The 12,366-nt window shown below is 37.5% G+C and overlaps 1 protein-coding gene across 5 annotated transcripts in view; it reads left to right on the top strand.

Annotated features, from left to right (window-relative positions):
• LOC139969062 (uncharacterized) overlaps window positions 1-11,519 on the top strand; it is a 115,656-nt gene extending 104,137 nt beyond the window's left edge. For 4 of the 5 annotated variants that reach the window (XM_071973807.1, XM_071973805.1, XM_071973806.1 and 1 more), the window contains 7 exons: window positions 5-208; window positions 1,945-2,120; window positions 3,018-3,138; window positions 8,169-8,360; window positions 9,182-9,355; window positions 10,061-10,190; window positions 11,201-11,519. In XM_071973807.1, coding sequence (XP_071829908.1) covers window positions 5-208; window positions 1,945-2,120; window positions 3,018-3,138; window positions 8,169-8,360; window positions 9,182-9,355; window positions 10,061-10,190; window positions 11,201-11,249 — 1,046 coding nt within the window. In that variant the 3' untranslated portion in view covers window positions 11,250-11,519. Of the gene's footprint in view, window positions 1-4; window positions 209-1,944; window positions 2,121-3,017; window positions 3,139-3,534; window positions 3,642-8,168; window positions 8,361-9,181; window positions 9,356-10,060; window positions 10,191-11,200 lie in introns of those variants that run through there. The other variant, XM_071973808.1, reaches the window with a different exon arrangement.
• Window positions 11,520-12,366: the final 847 nt, after the last annotated feature.

The following is a 12,366-nucleotide window of genomic DNA, read 5'->3' as shown; positions in this document are numbered from 1 at the left end:
TAAGGGTGTATTGACATGGTGTTACCCCCTCACAGTACCCTAGACTGTAGGAAAAGAGGGGAGGAGAGGCAGTGTGGCCTATACTGTGTGCCCCCGTACACATTTACTTCCCCTCCGGCTAATGTCTATACCTGTGGTCCAACTACCAATTTCTCTTGGAGCGATGGTGCTAGATTTGGTGATGATGTTGTACTACCTGGCTGTACGGGTGAGATTATTGATAAATTACAATAAAAGCTGATATGTACATCATGATCAATGGTTGTATAACTATTTTAGAAACTTTAAAACAAAATGGTACTAAATTCAAAAGCCTTACATTTATGGTACTGGGGTCACAATCCATGTTAGGGTCACCGCAAGGTTTTGGAGGGTTGCCAACTAATTTGGAATAAAACAAAAGGCAATTTCTATTTCTTCAGACCCCCCTACCCCAGGCAGTAGCATCTGCTACTGGAGGGTTGCCAAGATGAAAATTGGGTTTGCCAAGCAGAAAAGTTTGAATATAAATTTCTTCAAAACTTAACGCTAAATATAGCACTGTCTTCATTTAAGACCCATAATGATATAAAATATGATGGTAAAGGGGATCCCTCCTCCCCATAAACCCTTCCCCAGGCCAAAACATCCACCACTGGAAGGTCACATAGATGATGAAAGTGAAAATTGGGGCCATCAAGTAGAACAAATTCGAACATAAAATGTGTCAAAAGTTGCAAAATATTAAACAGCTGCTGCATTTAAGCACCCTTCTGCAAATATCATGGTCGTCTTCACTTGATGCCATAGGCGTAGGAGGCGAGGGGAGGAAGAGGCTGGGGGGTGCAGCCCCCCTAACCAAATATTTTTGTGACAAATTCGGGCAATATATATGCTGAAAATTTTTCGGGCACCTACTGAAAGAAAAATAAATTGTAATGATGAAGCTAAAGTAAATCAATAGTTAAAAAAAACTCCTTGGTATTTAAAATGAAGTTGTTAACTTGCCTGACAAATTGGACATTACTTATGTAAAAGCCTATATGATATGTACATTACCATGTTCAGCGCACGCAAAAAAATGCGGTTATATTTTTCGGGCAAGTCGTTACAGCCCCCCCAAATCAAATTGGGCTCCTACCAGGCTTGGGGCGATTACATCTGAATGTAATCGATTACGATTACGATTACTTGAGAATGTATGATTACGATTATGATTACGATTACAGCTTAAAGTTGAAGTAATCGATTACGATTACATTGTAATGTAATCGTGATTACAATCAGGATTACATTGTGGTTACTTGCACAATCCTCTGCATATCTGTTTAATATAACTCTCTGCCGGGAAAAAGGAAGGGCATTTACAGTATGGTATATTGAATATGTACTTCCCAGTACTTCTTAGTATAAGTTTATTGTGCTAGAGAATTCTAGAAGCAGGAACACTTCTTTGGTCACACTAAAAGCCAATAGTAAGAATTAGTTTTAATCATTTCTACTAATTTTGCCCTTCTCATTCAAATTTCACTGTAATCATAAATGTAATACGATTACGATTACTTTGCCCTTGTAATCGATTACGATTACGATTACTTTGTAATTTACACAAAAGTAATCGATTACGATTACAATTACTTCAAAAAATGTAATCGATTGTAATCGATTACGATTACTGATTACGATTCCCCCAAGCCTGGCTCCTACGCCTATGCTTGATGCGATACTGGAACGACGTTGAACAGTCGTTACAATGCATTCATCCATTGAGGGGTTTGCTAACGGTCAAACTCTAATCCTGTGTTGATCAACACAGGTGGTCGAACAGTGAAGTCTGCAAGTAACTCAATGAAGTGATTGGCTTGATCGTAAGGACTGAATGCATCTATGATCACTTTAAAAGACAAAAAGATTTCTGATGTTTTTCTGATTTTGTTTTTCGTTTTATGTTAATTGTTCAAACAGCAAGGATTAGAAGATCAGCTGTTAAAATTGAAGTCCAGATCCATCTACCAGGTCTCACCTGTGAGTCCGAGAGAGACCAGCTCGAGGCAGAAGACCAGCTATCATTACAGCTTCAGAAATGGAAAAAGGAGATCCCTTGTCTCTTTCAGGAGCTCTGCATTATTTCAGAAGTTGCCGTAAGTATAATTGACAAGTTCGACGTTAATGCTGCTCATCAGATTGACAATTAAGAAGCACAAAGGAAATAGTTTTTATCTGAAGGTTTGTTATCAGTGACTGGTGGACTCCTCCAAGAAATGTTAATTATTTTTGTCTAGTTGGAACGAAATCTAGTCCCTTTGGATTTATGTTCAACCTGAGAATATTGTGTCTTACAAGGGAAATGTCAGTGAAACTAACTTCCAGACAGACGATATCAGTCGGTAATTTGGTCAGTATAAAATAAACTATGGAAAACTGATTGGGAAGTAATAATCAGACTTGAAAAAGGGCAAAGAAATTTCAGCTAGAATAGGTTTTGAAGCAGTGACCTGAGGGTTTTAAGTCCTGCATCCTGGTACCATCTTAATTATCCACACAATATTTGTTGCCCATCCTTATATGACCATATCTAGGTGAGGAGGTGGATAAGGGGCCACTCAGAAGTCACAGTAGCTTGCTTATTGCAAGCAGGGATCACACCCCAATGTCATTCCATACAACCGAGAAAGCTAACGGGAAGGAATCTCAAGAGATGTTCTAAGCATTGAAAAGAGCAAAGAAATTTTGTGGCTTTTGTGTCAAGGTTTGTAATTTGGTGACACACTGAAGCACACAATTCAAATTAATAAATGCATGTGACTTCAAGAACTTCATTTGTCCTTGTGGGAGTACAATATGCTGTTTACTACAAAGATTGCAATGGGCCACCTTGATTTATGGGATGGATTAATATTAACCAATTTAAAAAAAAAAAATTACCAACAATTCTTGCAACACAATGTTAGCACATTCTAATTTATGAGTCAATGGATGTTGCAGGTAAATTGACAATTTTACTTTATATGTAATCTGCTTTTTTTCTCTGTTGATAGGTATCCAATTGTCATCCAGAGACCTCCTACCCCAGGCTGTTCCATAGCCAGGCAAATGTTGCCAGAGCAGTAATCTCTCTGGTACAGAATGTTAATAATACTCAGGGAGATGATAATACAGGTATTTACTTTCAATATCCCGATTGATATAAAATAATTGTTATATGCCAGTATAAGTAATTGCAGCAAAATCTTTCAACGTAACTATATGGTAGGTTAACAATTCATGATAAATAAATCTCTTATAAAAGTCAAATCTATTGCGCAAGATTCAAGATGCAGGTCATCAGAAACTACAGAAGATGACACCGACCATTGCTTATAGTCAGCTGTTTCATTTGCTGCTGTTTGTTGAAGGCCATCAGATACTTTGGAAGACAAGCTCAATCATTATTTGCAGGCATCTTTTTCTCTTTGGGGCTTCAAGATGTAGGTCATCGGATACTATGCAAGATGACAGCGATCATCATTTGCAGGCATCTGTTTTATTTGCTGTTGTTTTATTTATCACCATCAGATACTATGGAAGATGACACCGATCAACATTTGAAGGCATCTGTTTTATTTGCTGTTGTTTTATTTATCACCATCAGATACTATGGAAGATGACACCGATCATCATTTGCAGGCATCTGTTTAATTTGCTGTTTTTTTATTTATCACCATCAGATACTATAGAAGATGACACCGATCATCATTTGCAGGCATCTGTTTTATTTGCTGTTGTTTTATTTATCACCACCAGATACTATGGAAGATGACACCGATCAACATTTGAAGGCATCCGTTTTATTTGCTGTTGTTTTATTTATCACCATCAGATACTATGGAAGATGACACCGATCATCATTTGCAGGCATCTGTTTTATTTGGTGTTGTTTTATTTATCACCATCAGATACTATGGAAGATGACACTGATCATCATTTGCAGGCATCTGTTTTATTTGCTGTTGCTTTATTTATCACCATCAGATACTATGGAAGATGACACCGACCAACATTTGCAGGCATCTGTTTTATTTGCTGTTGTTTTATTTATCACCATCAGATACTATGGAAGATGACACCGATCATCATTTGCAGGCATCTGTTTTATTTGCTGTTGTTTTATTTATCACCATCAGATACTATGGAAGATGACACTGATCATCATTTGCAGGCATCTGTTTTATTTGCTGTTGCTTTATTTATCACCATCAGATACTATGGAAGATGACACCGATCATCATTTGCAGGCATCTGTTTTATTTGCTGTTGCTTAATTTATTACCATCAGATACTACGGAAGATGAAACCGACCAACATTTGCAGGCATCTGTTTTATTTGCTGTTGTTTTATTTATCACCATCAGATACTACGGAAGATGAAACCGATCATCATTTGCAGGCATCTGTTTTATTTGCTGTTGCTTTATTTATCACCATCAGATACTATGGAAGATGACACCGATCATCATTTGCAGGCATCTGTTTTATTTGCTGTTGCTTAATTTATTACCATCAGATACTACGGAAGATGAAACCGACCAACATTTGCAGGCATCTGTTTTATTTGCTGTTGTTTTATTTATCACCATCAGATACTACGGAAGATGAAACCGATCATCATTTGCAGGCATCTGTTTTATTTGCTGTTGCTTTATTTATCACCATCAGATACTATGGAAGATGACACCGATCATCATTTGCAGGCATCTGTTTTATTTGCTGTTGTTTTATTTATCACCATCAGATAGTACGGAAGATGAAACCGATCAACATTTGAAGGCATCCGTTTTATTTGCTGTTGTTTTATTTATCACCATCAGATACTATGGAAGATGACACCGATCATCATTTGCAGGCATCTGTTTTATTTGCTGTTGTTTTATTTATCACCACCAGATACTACGGAAGATGAAACCGATCATCATTTGCAGGCATCTGTTTTATTTGCTGTTGCTTTATTTATCACCATCAGATACTATGGAAGATGACACCGATCATCATTTGCAGGCATCTGTTTTATTTGCTGTTGTTTTATTTATCACCACCAGATACTACGGAAGATGAAACCGATCATCATTTGCAGGCATCTGTTTCATTTGCTGTTGTTTTATTTATCACCATCAGATAGTACGGAAGATGAAACCGATCATCATTTGCAGGCATCTGTTTTATTTGCTGTTGTTTTATTTATCACCACCAGATACTACGGAAGATGAAACCGATCATCATTTGCAGGCATCTGTTTCATTTGCTGTTGTTTTATTTATCACCATCAGATACTACGGAAGATGAAACCGATCATCATTTGCAGGCATCTGTTTTATTTGGTGTTGCTTTATTTATCACCATCAGATACTACGGAACATGACACCGATCATCATTTGCAGGCATCTGTTTTAGTTGCTGTTGTTTTATTTATCACCATCAGATACTACGGAAGATAACACCGATCATCATTTGCAGGCATCTGTTTTATTTGCTGTTGCTTTATTTATCACCATCAGATAATAAGGAAGATAACACCGATCATCATTTGCAGGCATCTGTTTTATTTGCTGTTGTTTTATTTATCACCATCAGATACTACGGAAGATGACACAGATCATCATTTGCAGGCATCTGTTTTATTTGCTGTTGCTTTATTTATCACCATCAGATACTACGGAAGATAACACCGATCATCATTTGCAGGCATCTGTTTTATTTGCTGTTGTTTTATTTATCACCATCAGATACTACGGAAGATGACACCGATCATCATTTGCAGGCATCTGTTTTATTTGCTGTTGCTTTATTTATCACCATCAGATAATAAGGAAGATAACACCGATCATCATTTGCAGGCATCTGTTTTATTTGCTGTTGCTTTATTTATCACCATCAGATACTACGGAAGATGACACAGATCATCATTTGCAGGCATCTGTTTTATTTGCTGTTGTTTTATTTATCACCATCAGATACTATGGAAGATGACACCGATCATCATTTGCAGGCATCTGTTTTATTTGCTGTTGCTTTATTTATCACCATCAGATACTATGGAAGATGATACCCATTATCATTTGCAGGCATCTGTTTTATTTGCTGTTGCTTTATTTATCACCATCAGATACTATGGAAGATGATACCCATTATCATTTGCAGGCATCTGTTTTATTTGCTGTTGCTTTATTTATCACCATCAGATACTACAGAAGATGACACCGATCATCATTTGCGCTCATCTGTTTTATTTGCTGTTGGTTTATTTATCACCATCAGATACTACGGAAGATGATACCCATTATCATTTGCAGGCATCTGTTTTATTTGCTGTTGTTTTATTTATCACCATCAGATACTACGGAAGATGACACCGATCATCATTTGCAGGCATCTGTTTTATTTGCTGTTGTTTTATTTATCACCATCAGATACTACGGAAGATGACACCGATCATCATTTGCAGGCATCTGTTTTATTTGCTGTTGCTTTATTTATCACCATCAGATACTACGGAAGATGATACCCATCATCATTTGCAGGCATCTATTTTATTTGCTGTTGCTTTATTTATCACCATCAGATACTATGCAAGATGACACCGATCATCATTTGCAGGCATCTGTTTTATTTGCTGTTGTTTTATTTATCACCATCAGATACTACGGAAGATGACACCGATCATCATTTGCAGGCATCTGTTTTATTTGCTGTTGCTTTATTTATCACCATCAGATACTACGGAAGATGATACCCATCATCATTTGCAGGCATCTATTTTATTTGCTGTTGCTTTATTTATCACCATCAGATACTATGGAAGATGACACCGATCATCATTTGCAGGCATCTGTTTCATTTGCTGTTGTTTTATTTATCACCATCAGATACTATGGAAGATAACACCGATCATCATTTGCAGGCATCTGTTTCATTTGCTGTTGTTTTATTTATCACCATCAGATGCTATAGAAGATGACACCGATCATTATTTGCAGGCATCTGTTTTATTTGCTGTTGTTTTATTTATACCATCAGATGCTAGGGAAGATGACACCGATCATCATTTGCAGGCATCTGTTTCATTTGCTGTTGTTTTATTTATCACCATCAGATACTACAGAAGATGACACCGATCATCATTTGCGCTCATCTGTTTTATTTGCTGTTGGTTTATTTATCACCATCAGATACTACGGAAGATGATACCCATTATCATTTGCAGGCATCTGTTTTATTTGCTGTTGTTTTATTTATCACCATCAGATACTACGGAAGATGACACCGATCATCATTTGCAGGCATCTGTTTTATTTGCTGTTGTTTTATTTATCACCATCAGATACTACGGAAGATGACACCGATCATCATTTGCAGGCATCTGTTTTATTTGCTGTTGCTTTATTTATCACCATCAGATACTACGGAAGATGATACCCATCATCATTTGCAGGCATCTATTTTATTTGCTGTTGCTTTATTTATCACCATCAGATACTATGCAAGATGACACCGATCATCATTTGCAGGCATCTGTTTTATTTGCTGTTGTTTTATTTATCACCATCAGATACTACGGAAGATGACACCGATCATCATTTGCAGGCATCTGTTTTATTTGCTGTTGCTTTATTTATCACCATCAGATACTACGGAAGATGATACCCATCATCATTTGCAGGCATCTATTTTATTTGCTGTTGCTTTATTTATCACCATCAGATACTATGGAAGATGACACCGATCATCATTTGCAGGCATCTGTTTCATTTGCTGTTGTTTTATTTATCACCATCAGATACTATGGAAGATAACACCGATCATCATTTGCAGGCATCTGTTTCATTTGCTGTTGTTTTATTTATCACCATCAGATGCTATAGAAGATGACACCGATCATTATTTGCAGGCATCTGTTTTATTTGCTGTTGTTTTATTTATACCATCAGATGCTAGGGAAGATGACACCGATCATCATTTGCAGGCATCTGTTTCATTTGCTGTTGTTTTATTTATCACCACCAGATACTATGGAAGATGACACCGATCATCATTTGCAGGCATCTGTTTTATTTGCTGTTGCTTTATTTATCACCATCAGATGCTACAGAAGATGACACCGATCATAATTTGCAGGCATCTGTTTCATTTGCTGTTGTTTTATTTATCACCATCAGATACTACGGAAGATGATGCCGATCAACACTTGCAGGCATCTATAGATGCTATCAAACAGCTAGTCACATCCCATGGGCTAGACTTTGGTAGGCCAGACAAAATCCTCATTCAAGATAACTCCACAATTTTCGTAGATGGATGGGATGTATGTCCTCCAGGAACCATAGAATCACACCAGGATCACTTTTGTTGTGAGTATAATGGACTTACTCACACTCTTTAAGTCAATTCACAACCTTCTTGCTCTATGGCTCCACTGTTCTGGAAGATATTGTTGACAAGCTTATAAAAAATTAACTTGCCAAAAAAGGCATGGATGTGCAAAATAAATTACTTTTTGAATGGGGAGCTATGGATTTTCTCTTTTAAAAATTGTCTTTTTATCTATTCTTTTTCTTAAACTTTAACTTGACTTTGACAAATTTTGTTTGAACCGCCTCCCGTTCCCTACCCTCCTCCCCCAACAAAAGTTACGAAAATGAAAGAACTACTTCCCTTCTAAATTCTTTGATACTTCTAGTGAAGCCCACACACAGGATGTAGGCAGTGGCGGAGCGTCCATACAGTCAGTGGGGCGGATGCCCCCCTGAAGGACTCAAATGGACTGCTGGCACCCTTTTCAGCTGTTAACCACTTTTTACATATTCACGATTATTGACTTTTTTATTGTGCTCCCATCTACCTATTGACATTTGTCACATTTTGTTGATGTAATTTTCTGACAAAATGCTCTAACGGCTATTTAGTCTTAGTTTATCTGCAAATTATCAAGGCCCGGAAAGGATCATTTCCGGCGATCTATAGGGAGTATCTTTATTCAAAAAAATGATGTACGCTCCACGCCAACCTGTGGTGGCGCTACGCTTAGATTGTGTCAAAAGCACCCTACAGACCATTCTCACCCCCTCTGACCAATACCCCTAGCTCCGCCACTGGATACAGGAAATTACCCAGATGATGCATTGAAATTCATTGTCCGACATTGTTTATGCTTTGCTTTTCTATCTACCAGATCCCTGTTCAGAAGGTACTTACCGTACTTACGATCCTCTCCAGGAAGACTTTGAATGCCAGCTTTGCCCACTGAATTCATACCAGGATGAAGAAGCAACAGATACGTGCAAGGTTTGTCCAACCGGTGGGAAAACAATAGGCTACGGCTCGACATCACTGAGTGATTGCCTAGGTGAGGTCTTAAATGGTTTAAAAGTTCCCTTGAGGAAAGAAGTTGTTTAAGGATGGCTGGAAAGATATTCTACCAAAAACTTATTGGAAGTTTATTGCCAATAATTGCTGTTTTTAATTGCAAATAAAAAAATATGGCTAGGCAGGATAGAGGAGAGGTGTAATTATAAGGGAGGATTGCCTAGGTGAAATCTTAAACAGTTTAAAAGTTTACTTGAGAAACAAAGATTTTCTATACTCACATCACTGTTTTAGTTCCAAATGAACAAGATACCTGGGCGGGGCAGTGGGGGGGGTATGTTTTTAAGGGATGGGTGTTGTTCTGGGGTGAAAGGACCTTTCTTTACTACCAGTCTTAACTGCCCGTAAGATAACAGCGTAGTTACTGTCATATGGAAGAGTGTCTCTTTGTATCTGATCCTTTTCGTACTGATGTTATCTTTGACTGGTGATCACCAATTAGTGTGATAAATTGTTGGTAGATTATAGTGTAATACATGACAGAATGGTTAAACATTAAATACGGTGACCGTATTGCATTGTATGCTTGGTTAAACTATCAGTCTTTTGTACTGCTTATACATTATATCTTAGCAAAGTTTATTCAGTTATTGCAGTGAAATTGACTTCCGTTCGGTTCGATTGCAAAACACTTCAGAAAAGTTATTGAGATTTGTTTAATTTTATTGATTTCTCTTATTATCAGGGGAAGTGGAGTATTCTTACTGGAAGAGTCTAGAGGGAGAGCCAGGGATCAACCTCCATCTTTATTACTGGTGCATTGCGACTGTTGTTGTTGTAGTGTTACTCCTAGCTACTGCCTTTGTCATTGTCAGGTAAGGGAGCATAGCCAAATCTAGTCAGCGCCTGGTGCCGCGCAAATCTTCTGCCCAATGTGCTGCTACTGAATATTCTTCACCGCCCACTGACCACAGTACTTCACTTGGCGAGTTAATGAGGCAGCCGTGGGTTGGGTCTACGAACACGTAACAATAGGCTTTCTTAGCAACAAGAAAGAGAGACAAATTTATGAATAGGAGCTTACTCGCACAGTCCTTCGCAACTTATCAATGGTCTATTGTTCGCATTCATTGTGCCTTGGTTTATTGCCTCACAATTGGTCTCGATATCATTATTTTCACATGTACTGACATTCCGTGATTGTGTGTAGCCTAATACCACACTGAGGTCAATGGAAAAATCTAGGCTTACTATAGTGCACAGGCTTAGTGAATGTAAAAGTGCCATTCACAGTAAATGATGAGCGTTCCCAAATCCCAACCTACTCACAAGGGTAATGTCAATGACTACTCTCGCACACTACAAAGTATGTGTCACATGGCCCAGTGCGGGAAGATCGCTGTTGTACTGAATTTTATTCAAACTATATCGTAATATTTCAATAATAACAGTCGATCTCGACGAATGAATTTAAGCGGAATCACGCCAAGCATGTAGTCATGTATAGTCAAGTTATTTCCATGTAACCACAAAAGATTAGAAATGTGAGCACTTATTTTGTTCTTGGCTGTAACACAGTAGAGATTGTCACAAATTTTGACAAGAATCGCAGGTATTCATATATTGCAATCCAAGTTGGGGGTGACAATTTCGTATACCACTGCCAAAGAAGAACTTGAAAGACTACACTGTGAAAAGAATTATGATGCTTGCAAGAATCCTTAAAATTGTTGTGAAACACAAACATCTCTTTTTTCTTTGAATGAAATAAAGTGTCTATTTTGTTGCATCCACGTTTGGTATTATTTTTTACAATTATATAGAGTAAGTCTTAAAGCAGTGCTGTAAGTAATGAAATATAAGTCAACTTTCTTTCTCTCTTCAGGTTTCAAAGAACAAAGAATTTCCAGCAGAAGCTTGATGTGAACACATAAGATAATGATCTTAATAGCAGTGAACCAAGTTGATTAAAACTATAATGGTTAAAGGGATATCTGTGAACAAAAAAAAAATATTCATTGAAACTTTCATATTTTGTAATATCTCTTATCACTCTACAGCCTTCAGTTTTTATTAAATTGGTTTATATCAGTTATGTTATTTAAAGTAAATGTTTGAGTTGTCATCTCTGTACTGTACTGTTTCGTATCGGATCAAATGGTGAATCTGGTTGACTAATAAAGTTCATTCAATTATATTCTTAACATTTTCTGTTTGATTTACATTTCTTGGTTCAATGCTTGTAATAATGTGTAAAAGATATCATCCTATTGGGTCATTATGTAATACAAATTTCAGTATATGAATGGTTTCCGAAATAAGGCACACTTTAATTGACAAAAAGGTACATTTTTGGTAACATTTAGTAAGCCTTTCCTGTTGTCTATGAACAGGGGTGATATAACCTTGGCTGAATATCAATATGAACATTAAAAGAGTCATTCCATGTCAAATCACTTACGGCTTTTGCTGGATCCACTTCCAAAAGTTACCACTAGGGGCGGGATTTGAGTTGTGAAAGTGAGGGGGGGGGGATTGGGGCAAACCTGCCAGCAAGACTATCTAAGCAGAGCGTCACCATCGGTTGGCGCGAAGCGTACAAGAAATTTTTTGGCTTTGCAAACCCGATCAAGAATATGTTCAGCACCCACTTCGAAATTCTCCCCACGGTCCCCACTTCTTGGAGCACCTGGCAAATATTTGGGCTGAACATACCTTTACCCCCCCCCCACTTTTGCATGGGATCAGCCCCTCAAGTCCACCGGTTCCGTTGCCACTGAAGTCGAGGCTGGGTGACTTTTTGGATTTTACAATGCGACGAGGTGCAACATGGAGCAATATTTACGGGTCATATCATAGTACTGGCTGAGATTTTGAAAATGAAATTATTACCTGGCAGTATCAGCATTATGTTTGAACTATTGCCAGATTATCAGGCAACATAGAAATGCATAATAAATACTTGAATGTTACTTACTGTTAATGTATTGAATTGAATTATTGATATACCCAATATGCAAATCTGGCTTTTGTAAATCGTTTCTCTGGATT

This window comes from Apostichopus japonicus, chromosome 6 (assembly GCF_037975245.1).
Source record: "Apostichopus japonicus isolate 1M-3 chromosome 6, ASM3797524v1, whole genome shotgun sequence".
Lineage (NCBI taxonomy): Eukaryota > Metazoa > Echinodermata > Holothuroidea > Aspidochirotida > Stichopodidae > Apostichopus > Apostichopus japonicus.
Note: the sequence above shows the minus strand (reverse complement) of the source record. Positions and strands in the feature narration are given on the sequence as shown.